General features: G+C 32.3%; 2 protein-coding genes across 2 annotated transcripts; one reads left to right on the forward strand and one right to left on the reverse strand.

The window, feature by feature from the left end:
* LOC18606781 (inositol-tetrakisphosphate 1-kinase 1) lies at positions 7495–9330 on the forward strand. Its single transcript, XM_007040574.2, has one exon. It carries the CDS (start codon positions 7831–7833, stop codon positions 8938–8940), a length of 1110 nt encoding a protein of 369 aa, XP_007040636.2. The 5' UTR covers positions 7495–7830; the 3' UTR covers positions 8941–9330.
* LOC18606782 (transcription factor MYB39) lies at positions 13169–14562 on the reverse strand. Its single transcript, XM_018118583.1, has 3 exons — positions 14242–14562; positions 13425–14147; positions 13169–13316 (listed from the first exon to the last, which is right to left on the reverse strand). Exons 1-3 carry the CDS (start codon positions 14505–14507, stop codon positions 13280–13282), a joined length of 1026 nt encoding a protein of 341 aa, XP_017974072.1. The 5' UTR covers positions 14508–14562; the 3' UTR covers positions 13169–13279.

Consider the following 17354-nt stretch of genomic DNA (forward strand, 5'->3'; position numbering starts at 1 on the left):
CTGATTTCTATTCACATAACTTGCTAACACAAACATATGGCTTATTTCACATTAATTATAATATCATTTAAATTGTGAATAAAAAATATCAATTGATATTATATTTAATAATTATTAATATTTTGTTATAATTAAAAATAATACATATAGATAATTTGAAAATAATAAAAAACAATTACTTACTTAACTAAATAAATATAATCAAGGAATTTTCTTTCATACTTCACTTATAAAAAAGTATTGCTCTTTATCTAAATTAATTCTATTATTTTTACCATTCACAACGCGTTTTTTGTTCTAGCGATTAATATGTCAATTCTACTTTTCAATTAGACAATTACTTTTTTTTTTCATTTTTAAGTTATTTTGTCCTTTTCATTAACATGACATGGAAAAAGAACTACTTTAATACTTTTAATTAAAGCAAAATTTACTTTCTCACTTTTTTTTTCAGTTTTACCATAGTAAAGTAAAGAGATAAGAGATTATTATTATAAAAATAATAATAAGATTAAAATAGAAAAAGAATTTAGAAATACGAAGAGTATGACACATAGGCCACGATATGCACGTGAAAGAGTGGGAAATGGGCAAATTGAACAAACACAAAGAGACAATCATTGCCTTACGTCAACCAGACCCACGCATGTGCTCGTCCCCGATGTTGGTCCGCGGCGGCCACCTGCCCGCCTCTCCTCTCTTTTGTTTTAGTTGTAGTGTTTTTTTTTTTTTACTAAACTGCCCCTTTGACTTTTTTTTCTCGGTTCAGTGGGACAGTGGTGGTGGTGGTGGTGGGGGACCTCTGGCTATTGGCGCTATAATCCATCAATTTATTTTATTTTATTTTGTTTTTTAGATATTATTTTATTTTAGTATTTTCTCCTCTTTCATTTTTTCTATTTTTTAAAAAATAAAATAAAATAAAACTATTTTATTTTAATATATTTTATATTAATTTTTTATAATTCTTTTTAATATAAAAAAGAAAAATTACAAAAAATAAGAATATTAAGTATTTAAAAAATACCTGATAATTAAAAAAGTTTTAAATTATTTAAAAAATTAAAATAATTTTTTTATATTTTATTATATTTAATCAAATACTTGTATTTTTATTTTAACTAAAATCAAGATTAACAATTGATGAGTTATAATTAATCAAAGTGTTTTTTGTCATATTATGTTGTATGATGTTAATATGACATGTCGACATATTATATTAGATAATAACGTGACATAAGAGTACGATCACATAATATTTTTAATTTTTATCATGTCAACGTCACATAAGTATAAATTGATAATATGATATTTTAAGTAAGTATATTTAATCAATCCTTAATTATAATGATGTACTTACTTTAGAATAAAAACTAAATTAACTATAATAAAATAATAAAAAATTAAAATATTATGTAGAAAAAATCATGCATATCATAACAAAATGACCCATAACCTTTCCAATGGGTTCCAGACATTTTAAGCTTCTAGTCAACTAATATTTTATTTATTTATTCATAGTATGTTTGTTGCTAGTTGCTTTCTAATTTGAAAGTTACATAAAGCAACTCTCTTGAAACTTTATTGGAACTTTTATATTTATCCTTTTCTTTCTATTAGAACCTTTGATAATGACTTTTTCACCCCATTCATCCCCCAATAAAAATTGTAATGCATTTTTGTATGACTCTAAAATATTTTGTAAAATATTTTAATTCCATTTAATTTTTGTTCAAAAATATTGCTTCTTTTACCTCATTAAATATGTCTAGTGATATTTAAACGCATACAAAGAAAAAATAAAAAACAAAAATTCAAATTTCAAATTGAAACCACGAGAATCGTATACGAACAATAACGTCTTCACCGAACATTAAAAATTTAAGAAGCATCATAGCAATCCTCAGCAAAATGGCACGGTTATTGCATCCAATTTTCTTTATGGTCTCTAGTGAAACACCAAAATCACTGCGTGATTCACATTTTTTCTAATTTTTAACCATTCATGTCAATTCATTTTGAAAACGACATTTCGATAACTTCAATCCAAACCCGTGTCTTGCCCCTTCACACATGCATTTAAGTAAGATACGCTTACCACAACCTTTTCTTTTTTTAAATATGTCTTGGTTTGATTTGCCTTGGTTGGAGGGTGAGGTTTGCAATACTATTTTGGTTTTTCTTGGTAGGGAAGGTTTGTTGAATGTGTTGTCTCTCAAATATATCAATTATTGTCTTAGGCCTCCACATCAAGAAAAAAGTCATAGTACTTTGGCTTAGAAAATAAGAAAGCTAGTTTCTCTAATCTTTGCTTTTGTCAAACCTTTTGATACTTAGTTTACAAATTTTTACAATATTATAACTTAACAAATGCAATTTAAGGGTCTAGATGTCCTATACGTACAAGTAGAAGTCAAGAAAATAAATGAATAAAAAGTCAAATTCAAACACGAGCAAAATGTGTTTTTCTAAAAAAAATTTTTATAGTGAATTTTGTGTCAGTTACCGTAAAGTCTTTATATATATAAAGATCATTGATCTTTAAAAATCATATTTAAAAATCAAACATCATTGATCTTATCAAATTGTACCTAAAATTTTTTTTGAATTAATGTAGATTATATTATCATAATTATATACATTAATTAATGGATGAAGATTTTTTTTTGAATAACAAATTAGGACTTAAGTGTCTTAGAGGAAGATCTAGTCTTATGTATCACAGCATTCCCTTTAATCTCTAGTCCTTATCCTTTCTAGGAGATCATCTTTACAACTCTTGGTTTGATAATGTCAAAGTGGGGTTTTTTTTCATAACATTAATTATTATTGAATTTTACATAATTAAAACCAATTTCAGTCAAATATGGCAACTCATAGGAAATATTAGCCCTAGCTATAGTAACATATAAACACACACACACACACATATATACATAAAGGGCTATGGAAATTGAAATTCAATGAGATTTACGTACTTATCAAAATCCTTAAATGCTATTGATGGGTTTACTTAAAATTATACTGAAAGCCCGTTTATTGGAAGGTTTTTTATATCATAAAGATCCATTTTTTGCATTCTTTTTTAATGGGATATTTGTCATCGTGGTATTCCACTGGACAAGCCCTAATTTACAAATTTTACAATTAATTCACAAAATAGAAAACAGAAAAGAAAATACTAGCACCATGGATTATGGCCCAAAGATGTAATGCAGCAAATTGGGCTTGGTACATTCAAGAGTTTCGAAGGTCACTTTATATCACTATGTGAAAAAAAATTATTTTTTATTATATTTGAAACTTTTTAAATTTTTACATAGATAAAGAAATTTATATTTTTTTATAAAATTGACATAATAAGCGAAAAAACTTTTAAATTGAAAAAAAAAAAAAGAGAGAAGCTTAACGGGTCTATCCTGAGTTAACGGATCCATTTGTTATAGGGCCCAGCCTGAGTTATGACCAAGTTAACCCACCTCTACTTGGGCCTAAGACGAAAGTATGGACTCTGAAGTTGTGCCGAGTTCATTTTTGGATCATCTTTTCAAAACATAATTATTAAAACTGAAAGTTTTAAACTAGAGACTTTTTTCTTTAATGGTATAGCAACTACCATAAAATGGTTCTTTTGAAGCTTATTTTTTTAAAAAAAAAGGTCATTACTTTAGTCACTTTTCGTATATTATAAATTAGACAAGTCATTTATATTAAATACAAGTAAATAACAAATCAATAATTGAATTAAAATTGAATACCAAACTCCTTATACGATTACTTGTTTTTATTTTAAATTTGGCTTGTAAACATCTACACGATCCTTTGTTCATTTTCTAAATATTTATATTTCATAGAATAAATTGATCACAAAGTTTTTTTTAATAAAAAAACCTAATTAATTTTGACCCTATATTGACGGGACAATGAGATTACTTTCACTTCTATACGAAAAAAATGTGGGCGAGTGGAAGGTTCGGTTCCATATCATTAGAATATTCGAAAATCCTATTTACTTTATTTTTAATTGGTCCCTTAGTAATAGAATATTCGATAATCCTATCCACTTGATGATTTCTTTGTCAAATAAAACGAGCATCTATAGTCCACTTTGTGTCTAAATTAATCATTAAAATAATTTATTCTAAACAAATCACGAAACTTTTTCATCGAAAGATTGCTTTCCCCCACGGGCAATTCCTTTGAAAAGTATTTTTTTGACTAACGAATAATATTTTTTTAATTCCTATAAATAGAGACTTTCTTCTTTTTACTTTGTGAAAAGGAAAATTAATAAAATAAATAAAGAAAAGCATGCACAAAACAGCATTTTACATTTTGCTGTTGAAACTAAAACACGTGGTTCTAAAAGTAAAAGTTGTCACCACTGGAAGCCTAAAACCAAAAATAATATTAATAATATTAAAATCGAGATATTTCGATGATTGATTTTAGAATTTACATTTTAAAATATTAATAATAATTTTTATATAAATATATGTAATATACTATTGTTAATGGTTGATTTTTTTCTATTGGATTAAAAATTTTGAAAGCCAAAAATCAATCCAAATAATTGAACAAATCACTCGTCCTAATTGATTGACATCAAAATCGGAAAAATTAATAATTAATTTTAGTCAATTATTTTGATATACACGAATTAATGCTCACGTCTACCCCCCAATAATACAAAGATTTCTCTGTCGAGATAAACTGACCCACATGCCCCAACAAAACCCACTCAAATTGGCGGAGCATGGATTGGAAGCAAGTGGCTTGTGGGAAATGTGTGTGTCAATATGTGACCAGTAGATTTCATGTATCTACTTAAATTGAGATTGATAACAACACCTCAAATGGCAATAGAATCCATTTCTTTTTCTTATAATACTGTTAGTCTTGACTTTATGATTGTATTTTTGGGTACCATCTATAATTCCTAGGAGTGGAGGCACAAGAGAAACATTGGCCAGCTTTTAGACAAAAATGGTTCACTTTCAACTCCTTTTTTTCTCTTTTCCCCCATATTGTTTTGACATTAAAGGGAAGACAAGATAATGCACTTTTGAAAGACATTTCCGTGTGCCAAAAGGCCAAAAACAAGACTGGGTAGATTCTAGATCATGGTGGCATTGGTCGGTGCAAACCATATAGGAGTAGATAGAACAAATTAAGCTAATTACATCACTTGGGGTCAGCCTAAGGTGAGATTTAATTTTCCCATTTTTTTATATTTTACACATAATTTATTCCATTGGGAATCATAATTTAAAAGGTCATACAAGCACATGATTCCCATATCATGACTAAAGTCAATTAATTGAAAAAGAAAGGAGATAAAGGTGTTAGATTGTTGCAATTGTCAAACTAGTAGTACAATACTTTTGTCTGTTCAGTTGAATTCCTTGGTTGAATTGCTTAATACTGTCAACAGGAAAAAAGTTCTTTATGTTGTTTAGCTTGTCCCATTTTATAACAAATAGAGTGTTAGTTCATAAGATAATAATTTCTAACAATCCATCCATGTGTTCTTTGACAATTTTTTTAGTAACTGAAGGATTTTATGAGACCAATCATGTATCGTTACGTGAAATTGATGATATAAAAAGATATAAAAATACCTTTTAAAAGAATATTGAAACTTAAATATTGACTTTTTTTTTTGAAAAAATTTCTATTCCTCCGAACTTGCTTTGTGATACTTTTAAATAAGTTTTGAATTTTCAACTTTTTTTTTTCTTCAAAATTGTATAAAAAAGTTTGAAACATCACTGTATTTATAATGTTAAATAAGAGATTTTTAAGAAATTTTTTTAATTTTTTATAATTAATTTATTTAATTAAAAATAAATAACAAAATTTATAGATGAATATTGATTCCCTTTAGTATAAATTTACAAATTAAAAATAATATATTTTCCTTCTTTCCATTTTCCAAAAAAGAAAATCATTTTACCAATGATGTCAAAAGAGAGAAAAAGAGAAACTCACCTGCTATCGACATCACCTATAAAAAAGTGTGCCAACTGTCATACAAGCACATGATTCCCATATCATGACTAAAGTCAATTAATTGAAAAAGAAAGGAGATAAAGGTGTTAGATTATTGCAATTGTCAAACTGGTAGTACAATACTTTTGTCTGTTCAGTTGAATTCCTTGGTTGAATTGCTTAATACTGTCAACAGGAAAAAAGTTCTTCCCGCTGTTTTAGCTTGTCCCATTTTATAACAAATAGAGTGTTAGTTCATAAGATAATAATTTCTAACAATCCATCCATGTGTTCTTTGACAATTTTTTTAGTAATTGAAGGAATTTATGCGATTAATCATGTATCGTTACGTGAAATTGATGACATAAAAAGATATAAAATTATTTTTTAAAAGAATATTGAAACTTAAATATTGATTTTTTTTTTTTTTTAAATTTCGATTCCTCCAAACTTGCTTTGTGAAACTTTTAAATAAGTTTTGAATTTTCAACTTTTTTTTTTCTTCAAAATTATATAAAAAAGTTTGAAACATCAATGTATTTATAATGTTAAATAAGAGATTTTAAGAAAATTTTTATTTTTTTATTATAATATTTAGTTAATTAAAAATAAATAGCAAAATTTATAGATGAATATTGATTCCCTTTAGTATAAATTTACAAATTAAAAATAGTATATTTTTCTTCTTTCCATTTTTTTTAAAAAAAAAATCATTTTACCAATGATGTCAAAAGAGAGAAAAAGAGAAACTCACCTGCTATCGACATCACCTATAAAAAAGTGAGCCAACATGATGAATTTTCCACGTGGCAATAAAAGAGAAATTCACATGTCACATCANAAAATTTATAGATGAATATTGATTCCCTTTAGTATAAATTTACAAATTAAAAATAGTATATTTTTCTTCTTTCCATTTTTTTTAAAAAAAAAATCATTTTACCAATGATGTCAAAAGAGAGAAAAAGAGAAACTCACCTGCTATCGACATCACCTATAAAAAAGTGAGCCAACATGATGAATTTTCCACGTGGCAATAAAAGAGAAATTCACATGTCACATCATGGAGGATAAATTCATAACTATAATATATATATATATATATATATATATATGCATCAATATCTAAATGTTGAAAAAGCTGAGGGTAAGCTTTTAGCCTTAATATTCCACACATTTCAAATTCCATTTGATAAGTTAAAGAAAAGAATACCATCTTTCAAAAAGAAGAAAATAAAAATTCAAGTCTTAAGTTGCTCCTCATCATTTCAATCAAACGTTGACCATCACTCAACTGTCACTTTGGCCCCCCAAATCACCACCGTCCATTACCCACACGCGTTTCCCTTTATTTGTGCGGCGCGAATCCGCATAATCACCTCAAAGAATATGCCACGTGTCTCACGAGAAGACTAACCGTGGTTTAGTTTATCACACTTTCCTTCGCTAACCCTAGTCGAAGGTATATATACCTTCCCCCAATCCCCTCCCGGATATGCACTTCATTTTCCCACCAGGCGATATTTTTTGTTTTCGATTTTGGCAACACTGTTAGGGAAAAAAACCGAAAAAGAAAAAAAAAATCCAAAAATTAAGATTTAAAAAGGAAAGCCGACCCTAAAAATTCCAAGGAATTGAGTCTTTTGATGAATCTTAATTTCGGTTTCTTTGGTTGCTTGCAAAATCTGAAATGCGAAGAAGCGAGCGTTTCGTTTTATGAATCAAGCAGTCAAATATTGAAGAGAAAGAAGTGGAAGGAGAGGATTTTATTCAAGTGAGGGGAGAAAGGAAAAGGAAAAGAAAGAAAGAAAGAAAGAAAGAAAGAAAAGTCTGTGGGCAATGGCGAGAGAGGAGAGAAGATTCGAGATTGGTTACGCGCTTGTACCCAAGAAAGAGAACAGTTTCATTCGAGAATCGTTGGTGAATCAGGCGAAATCTCGAGGAATCGATCTGGTAAAGATCGATAGGGGACGTCCTTTGGTCGAACAAGGGCGGTTCCATTGCGTGCTCCACAAGTTGTACGGTGACGATTGGAGGAGCCAGCTCGAAGATTTCCGTTCAAGAAACCCTAATGCTGTGATTGTCGATTCTCCTGACGCTATCGAACGGCTGCACAACAGGATTTCGATGCTCCAGGTGGTGTCCGAACTCAAGATCGAGAATCAAAGCGAAACCTTTGGGATCCCTAAACAGATTGTGATTTACGATCAAGAAACCCTATTTGATAACCAAGCTTGGGAATTGCTTAAGTTTCCAGTGATTGCCAAGCCCTTGGTGGCTGATGGAAGCGCCAAATCACACAAAATGTCTCTGGTTTTTAACCACGATGGGTTGAACAAGCTTAAGCCCCCGATTGTTTTGCAAGAATTTGTTAATCATGGAGGGGTTATCTTTAAGGTTTACGTGGTCGGAGAATATGTGAAATGTGTTAAAAGGAAGTCGTTACCGGATGTTTCAGAGGAGAAGTTGAAGAGTTTAGAAGGGTCTTTATCATTTTCTCAAGTTTCCAATTTGGCTACTCATGAGAAAAGTGATGATAAGTACTATAAAAAGATGCATTTGGAGGACACTGAATTGCCGCCGCAGAGTTTCATGACGGATATTGCTAGGGGTTTGAGAAGGGCAATGAAATTGAATTTGTTTAATTTTGATGTGATAAGAGATACCCGATTTGGAAACCGCTATCTTATAATTGACATTAACTATTTTCCGGGTTATGCAAAAATGCCGGGGTATGAAACAGTTTTGACTGATTTCTTTTGTGATATAGTGAATAGGAAAGAAAGGGATGTGGTGGTGGAGAGGGGTTTGGCTGTGGAGTGTAGCCAGGAGAAGGTGGCAGGAACTGATGGAAGGTCGGTGCTGAGTTGTGAGGAAGAAGTAAGGAAAACCGTGACCAATTCTTGCTGTAGTGATGGGGAAGACAAGGAGAACTCTATTCAAGTTTGACCAAAAATTTGTAGGGAAATTGATGCAAAAGGTGTAGCTTGGTTCATTTCCATGGTCGGTCGTTTTGGGAGGGTTGCTGCAATTGTATAAGGATTTGGACCCTGGTGCTGGCTTGTGGAGGCGAAGCGAGTTGCACATTTTCCATTTTTAGACATCAGTTCGTACAGTGCTGAAATAAGTAGGTTGGGTACTTTTGAGTTTAGTTGTAGCCTCTTGACAACAATTACATGGTGTTCAGTGTTAATCATGTATATTCTATCACCGTTGCTCTGGAGATAGGTACTTCTCAAAATACTTTGATGTTTTAGGGAATTTAAGTTGTACTTTGAGGCTTTTAAGTGTTCTAGTTTTTCACCTTTTAGTCAGTGGAATTTGCCATTTATAGTTTCATTCTAATTTTCTTGTTTTTGCCAATGATAGTTTGATTCCAATTTTTCTTGCTTTTTATGTGCATTGATTAAATTGATGTGCTTCTTTAAATGCTTGATCGAATTTTGTTTTATGCAGAATTGATTGCTGTAGCTCCATTAGGGTTTTGTTTTTTGAAATAATGAAGTTGGTAGTCCGTCATCTAAATCCTGCCAAAAATGTTTGTAGGAACGAATGCTATGTATTTCCCTTTTCAGTTTAGATGCCTAGGTTGCTAACTTGATGTATAAACTGGACAAATAATTAACAGAATGACAATGTTTTGGCAAACTCTGAAATTTAGCTTCAGGAGATAGTTCATATTTCCTTCTAGGTTTTGTGGGTAATCGGTGTATTAATGCGGTTGTCGAATATTAGGTATGGTATGTTGGTAACATGATCTGTTTTAAATAGGGGTTCCCTCTTTTTTCCTCCCTTCAAGATTAATTTTGGTAAGTACTTCCAGTTTGCATCCTAAGTTGCAAACAAAGCTACGAGTTTTTTAAATGGAGCTAAACTTATCAATTTCTTTCTTTTTAATCTTTCGGTTGATGAATTATTTATGGCATTGAATGCCAGGTGATGTGTTGATATCCACTTGTTAGATTGACTGCAGATTACTGTTAATGATTGATTGAGAATTGGGTAGGAGGAAGATTTTTGATTCATTTTAGGGTTACATTTTCGATGATTTGTCTGGCTACTGACATGGAATATGGGTTCGTGAATATCTTTTTTGCATGGGCTGATATTTCAACAAGGATGTGGGAAACTTGAACTCTGTTGACACGTAAACCTTGTACAAAACTGTGCTGGTTTTACATAACTATATTCTTGTTTGTCCTGTCCATGCATCCTGGTTTTGCGGCATTTACCATTTCTGATAATGTTTTCCAAAAGCTTCTACTGCTGTCGTAACCGACAAATTTGCACATTATTAGATTCCAAACCCTTAGCACTTGTTCTGTACTCATAACGCCTTTTTTAACAGTTTATGCTTTGACCGTTATTGGTCATGGTCAAAGCTTTAGGATTATACTTTTAATTAGTTGGTTCCAGCAACAAGTGTCGACTAGGGATATATGAACATTGTTGTTGTGTGGCTTGACATTGTTTTTCGACAAGAATGCTGGAACTGGTCTGGTTTTGCATATCTATATTTCCTTGTGTCATTCAATCCTATTGTTGTGCTCTTTATGGCTGTTGGATGAGACAACTTGTGATGTTTTATATCTGCATCTCATGCCAATTGTTTGGATTCCTCTGAATGGTTTTGTTCACTGTTATGCATATTTGTTAAAGGTTTTACTGCCTCATGCGTGTATACTCAATAGTTAAAGGTTTATTCCTTTCCAGATTTGCTTCCTTTTACATGTAACTGTTGAGTCTTTACTTGTCTATGCAAATCAGTTTCTGTCTCAATCAGTAAATGTCAATCCATTTTATTACTTCCAAAAGAACTTTCTAAAGCTTTTGTTTTGTTGAATACGCAATATTGTTTCTTTCCAGTCAGTCAAATTCATGTCATGAGTCTATGACCTAACCTCATCTTGGCTACACCATTTCCATTGATAATCTACTCCATTTCCTTCTTCGGTTAGCATAGACCATAACAAAAGCATGAGCAAGATCATGCTTCTGGATATTGAAATGGAAGAACAAATACACAAAATCCGCATTTTGAAGAAGTTTGTCTCTTAGCTTTGTTGTTTATCTTTTCAACTATGAGTGTCATGAATTGGAGTGTTTGTGGTGATGCCTCCTGATTGCTTCTCTGATCCATGTTGGAAGTGCAAGTGAATTTTTTTTCATGGTGTTGTTGCCTTGCCAGTAGCTTTAATCCATTTGCTGTGTTTATGAATAATAGGCTTTCGATACAAGTAACCTGTTCTAATGATCAGCGGTCAATGATTTAACAGTCTTGCGCTTTTATATGGTTTACATTTCGGCCATTCATTGAACATTCCATAGTTATCTCTGCTTAGTAGTCGATTAGTATGTGTGTGTATCAGCAATCTATTTCTTTATATGTTTCTGGAGTTTGAGGGAGGATTTGAATTCTTCTTTTAAGTTGCTTTCATTTTCCTTTATCCTTTTGTATATGTTTTCATGAAGGTTAGATTCAGGTCATAAAAAATGCGCTGGAAGGGAATAGAGATGCACTTAGTTTGTGTTGTGAACCCTTGGTGCTTAATTTAGGGTTTTTTTTCCAGATTACATCTCAGTTTGTGTTGAGTATGTTCAGGTAGATAATCTCTATTGACACCACCTTAGTTCTTTGTGTTGCTGTAAATTTGGTTGGCCTGTCTCTGAATGTTATTGATTAAAGTGGAGATCCTAATCACTTGGCAATAGTTACTGGAAATTTATTTCTTGTGTTTGTTCTTTCCTTTGTCATGTTATTATTACATTTATTATTTCTTGGGTTACATGAGAAAAAAAACAAAAGAAGAAAACGCAAGAAACCTTCCTTCATGTTATGGGGAGAAAGAGACAGCCCAAGCATCTGCCAAAAGCAGAGAGGATAAGGAAAGGAAGGAGGAAGCCAATGTAGTAGCTCAAAATCAACATCAAGGATACAGCCAGCTTTAGCAACATGATCAGCTTAATCATTCCCCCTCTGTCCACTCTGTATTTCTTTGGACCGTTCAGAATCCAAAGACAAACAATTTCATAAAATTGAAAAGCATGGGCACAAAAATTGAAGCCCATTTGAAAAAAAGGCTGGTAGGCCTAATTGAACTGGTTTGGGTGTTCTACTTGAAGCATACCCACCCAACCTTGTTCAATTGCAGCCCAAAAGCTTAATTCTGATATCTGTTTACCCTTTTTTTGGGGGATTGAAGAAATCTGTTATCTAATTTTCCAGCAAAAATCAGGCAAAAATTGCAAATTCCTGCACAAAAAAGAGTAGTAAAAGTTTGCAAAATTGAACTCAAAGTTAGGGTAGGGGGTGGTTTTGGTTGGTGATGGTTTTTGCGACAGTCAATGGCTTATATGGAACGGAAACAATCTCACCTAAAGGGCAACATTGATTGAACTAATATTCTGACTTTTAGTGACTAAAAACAAAGACTAACATCCACGGGGGAATTGTTAATCCTATTTTTCTTTATTTATTAATCATACTGATGAAACAGTAGAAGACCCAAGGGTGTGGAAAAAGGCTGTGACATTGTTGAATTTGACATATACCCTATGGTTGAATTTCGTTTAATTTATTAATGAAATCTTATATTTAATTTGATCAAACGAATATGATATTAAATCGAGATCTTATTTATTTAAAATTTATATGATGGTATACAACTTTTGTCAGGTACAATCTACTATACTTTTTGATATGTTAACATTCATATGTAATATTTGAGCAATTTTGGATAATTTCAGTTTCCAAATTTTTCTTCCTAAAACTTTTCCCTTCATTATGTTATTTATCATACATTATTTTACATGCAAAATCTCAACATATCGTTTTAATTATCTCTACAATTTGCATGAATTTAAGAGCGAAATTTGCCAAAATAATTCCATGATTTTTGATCCTGGGATTGATTGCTTCCTAAAAATATTCTCATCATCTTGATTTCTTTGTGCCGTATAGAATAAACATAGCGCTGATGGAGTAATTAGAAATGGAAATACACATCAAACATTTTTCAATACAATGAAACATTAACTCAAAAATTTATTATTGATTGCAAACAGTTTAAACTTTAATATATAAAACCAACAAAAGAATCTCAAAGCCTATGCGTATTCATGAACCCTTGAAGCTGTCTTTACAATTTGCACATATAGGTAGCTCAATCAAGCTTCCTAAATGAATAAAATAAATGGAAAAATCTTGAAAATAAAATAAAGAATACAGAATCAAAGTATACTTTTTCTCTGCATCAAGTTGACAATATGAACCATGCCGAAAGGTGCTCTACCATGAGATAGGTGATGAGGATGATGAAGTGAATCTGCAAAAGCAATAACAAGGAAAAAAAACAAAACTGTTAACAATTCATATTAACAGAGACGAACAAAGAAATGAAATGAATGAAAGAATCCAATAAGAGATCACCTACTCTAGGATTTCTTTCCAGTAGGAGCCATCGCCTTCATCTTCCATAATTAGCTTCTCCCAAGCCTCAAAGTCATAGATAGTGGAGTCTGGAGCTGTGGCGGTCTTGTTTTCCATCTGGGTAATTGGTGAAGTCTCAGGAGATCCTGAAACCAACTCAGGTAGTGGATTTTCTGTTTGTTCAAAGGAGTTGCTGAAACTCTGATTGTTCATGTCAAGACTTTCATAGTTAACTCCACCTTGGAAATATGCCCATGGGTTTTCTGCAGCCTCGTATTCACTTGATGCTTGAGGGATTGCACCACCGTTGTTTTGAATATTCTGAGTTTGTGGGGTTTGTTCTTTAGCAGAAAGGGTGCTTGTTCCATTGAGTAGGCCTTCAAATGAGTAAGGATGTTGGGATCCAGGGAAACCAGCAGCACTCTCAACATTTGCAAGTTTGTTCGTGTTAATGATTTGCATTAGGTTTTGCAATAGTTGGGCTTTGGCTAGTTGAGCGGCATCAGCCTGTAGTTTAAAAGCATTGTCCCAAGGGTTCATCAAGTTGCCTAATTGTGCGGCACATAGCAACTGGGAAAGATTTAAAAGATGATCGAGATCAGTTCTTGGCTTGTGGGTGTGAGGGTCAATCCCCATGTTCAGGAGCTTCTTCCTAATGTGGGTGTTCCAAAAGTTCTTAATCTCATTATCTGTTCGTCCTGGAAGATGGGTAGCAATTCTAGACCACCTGCAAAAAAGAAGGTAAATCAAAGATGTTAGATGTCTTTTCTAACTCCAAGCATATCTTTTAAGAAAACTAAGCATGAGAAAAACAAATTTACTTGTTTCCAAGAACCGAATGGAGGTTAATGATAACTCTCTCTTCTTCTTCAGTGAATTTTCCTCTCTTGATATCAGGCCTCAGATAATTAGTCCACCTTAGTCTGCAACTTTTACCACATCTGTTCAACCCTGCAAGCTTTGGAAAAGTCCTCCAACTCCCAAGGCCATTTTTGTTAATGTAATCAACCAGCTTCTGATCTTCCTCTGGAGTCCACGGCCCCTTTTTCAGATTGGCATCCTCTGCGCAGCACGGAGACCTACCCATTGCACTGATGAGAAACTAACAATTAACCAGGAAAGAATCAGATATCAAAATTGAGATGGAAAAACGGGGGAATCTCTCTTGGTGAGGGTGTTAAATTGACACAAAGAAATAGGAGTTTTGGATATTCTGGGGAGACGACATGCAGCTAGTTTTATAGGTGCATGCTTCACGTGATTCAAACCTATGATGTCATTAACATTCTTTCTTGCATTATAATATTACAAGTTTCCGATGGCAAGACAAGGACCTGGAAGTAACCCGGCAGCTCGTAAATTCTACTGGCACTGTTTGAAGAACCCCAAAACCAGGGTTAGGTAATGCAAAAATGTAATTTAATGGAACCATAAATCTTGTTGAATCTTTATCAAGCACGTGTCACTATAAGAATCCTCAGCCTTCTTTTTGGTGAACAAGAAAACCTTAGCCTGAATGTAGTCATGATTTTGAGCGGTATAAACATAGAGTTGACCATATATAGTAGGCAAATTAAAGATCAGGGGTCAAACCCTTGGGACAATGGCAGTACTTGAAGCTCAATATAGTTTTTCTTTGGTTTCTCTTTTCCCCCTTTAACAAGAAATACAGATGTAGTCATTTACATTGCTTTTGTAACATTCTAGTAAATCTTGATAATCTCAAGTCAATCTTTTTATAACTACCAAGTAATTGCATATTTCGTGTTGAAATTTAACTAATAAAGTCGTGTTTCAATTTAGACATATTTGAATCAAGATTTTTATAAAGAAGTTTGGATTTTTTCTCTACTTGTATAATGTGATTGTGTAAGTCATTGGAATTAAGTAACTAAAATGTTACAGAAGAGCAGTGTTCTAACATGGAACTATAGATTAAAGAGCCATTAATGAACCTAAAATATGCAGGAAAAAAAAGGATTTTAACCCATACTTATTTAATTTCCTTGATTTTCTCATTATCTATGTCATGAGTGTGATATCTTGAATGTTACATCAAGGAATATCATAGCTTAAAATTGTTCAGAGCCCCCAGCCTATTCTTTTATTCAACCACGCATATTCTAATCATGACTGCTCCAGATGGAGTCGGATATTATCTCCTGACAATGATTCTGAGCAGTTTCCTTAATTTCTTTAGATCATTTCCTAAAACCTTTTTGCTAATCTTAATTTGTGGCGTCACCATATCAGTCAGCAGTTTTGTCAATTTCCAGCAATATTGACATCATTTGAATCGTAAATTCTGCTAAGTTCAATGTTCATATAATTCCCAAATACCTGCAGCACGTCTCTACCTGCTCCTGCAATACTTTCCCATTTTTGGTAGATCACCCAATCGCCATAGCAGCCTTTTAATTAAATGCCAGCCTGGGATTCTCCTTTCTCTTAAGTTTCACCCCACAGAACTTTGAATTTGATTCAAATTCAACATGCATAAAAAGCAAGATGACCACTGAAAACAGTTAAATTTAGTTATCAGAAAGATGAAAAGGAGGGTATATGGGTGATGACTCCGCAAGATTTATTAAACTAATTGAGTTTGAATCAGATAATCAAATATAGATTAGAGGGTTTCACATTTGACTTGAGAAATTCAGCTTAAGCTCTTTTTCCTTGTTTAGAAGTCTTTCTTTAAGCTCTGTGGAAATTATATGCCAACTTCTGCATTTCCAGGGAATGAGCTCAGCAATTATGTTTCTACTGAATTTACTTGCTATAGATTAACGGGTCAAATTACATCGATTTCTAACTTCAAAACCAAACATTTACCAACCCCTGAAAATCTATAGATAATCTGCCCCCAATGAATGTGTTAAGCTCTTCAATCACCTGTTTAAGGGAAAAAAAAAATTGAGAAATAAGTTTGTTTCATGTGATATGGTATTAATTTATACTCAACATTAATTTTTTGAAGTGCTGCAGACAGCTTTAGCTAGTAATTTTTACTCTGCAAAGTAAACACGTAAAAGAAAAAAAATGTATTAATCTTCTAGTTCTACAAAAGGCATACCATAATCCATGAGCAAAAACAAAATTCTCAATTGCAGCATATGCTGCTTACTTTGTTCGTTTGACATTGCCTTCATTATCTCAACAAGTTTTGACTTATGGTTAGATCTGGGTGTTTTATACAAATCAAAAGTTATAATCTAAATCAAACCACCCAGGATCAATGAGAAGATTTGGAGTTTTGGACAGTAGGATCTGCTGGGGAAACTTTTTCAACCTTCCTTACCTCATATCCTTCTTTGACAAGTCTGTGAGATGGGAAAATAATGTGAAAATGATAGTAAAATGCTTAGGAATATACAAATAAATTGTTTCTTTTCAAACTTGGATTCATCAAACAGAGAGGACCTTGGACTGCAATGATTAAACGACAAGGAGAAAACAACAGTCAACTCACAACTAGAAATTATTAACAAATTAAAAAAAAACGAAGGTCCAGATGCTGTCTCTTTAGACTGGGATAAAAAACCTCATGGTGTATTTTAATTTCTTCCGTTTGAAACAAACATCCTTGAAGTGCTGTGAAAAGCTATCTTGGGTTTTGGCTTATTTCGATTTTCATGGCGGTTTGTGAATATTGTTGCCAACGGTATAACATAAAAAAAGGGTCATCTTTTTTAGTTTGAAGAAGATTGTAAGGAACAAGGCAGGAATTTGCTAGGCAGCGGCGTATGCTTCTTCGTTCACGTATGGCATGCATTTGAACGTAGCAGAAACAAAGGAAAAACTAAGTTGTTGTAAGTTGTAATGTTACTAACCCATCGCCAAAAGTGCTAATTGGAAACTGCTGCATAATTAGAAGATGCCAAAATTCATTTTCCTATAAGAATAAATCATGAAAAAAAATCTCTCGTTTTTTTTT

The sequence above is a fragment of the Theobroma cacao genome, chromosome 3 (assembly GCF_000208745.1).
Source record: "Theobroma cacao cultivar B97-61/B2 chromosome 3, Criollo_cocoa_genome_V2, whole genome shotgun sequence".
NCBI classification, from domain to species: Eukaryota; Viridiplantae; Streptophyta; class Magnoliopsida; order Malvales; family Malvaceae; genus Theobroma; species Theobroma cacao.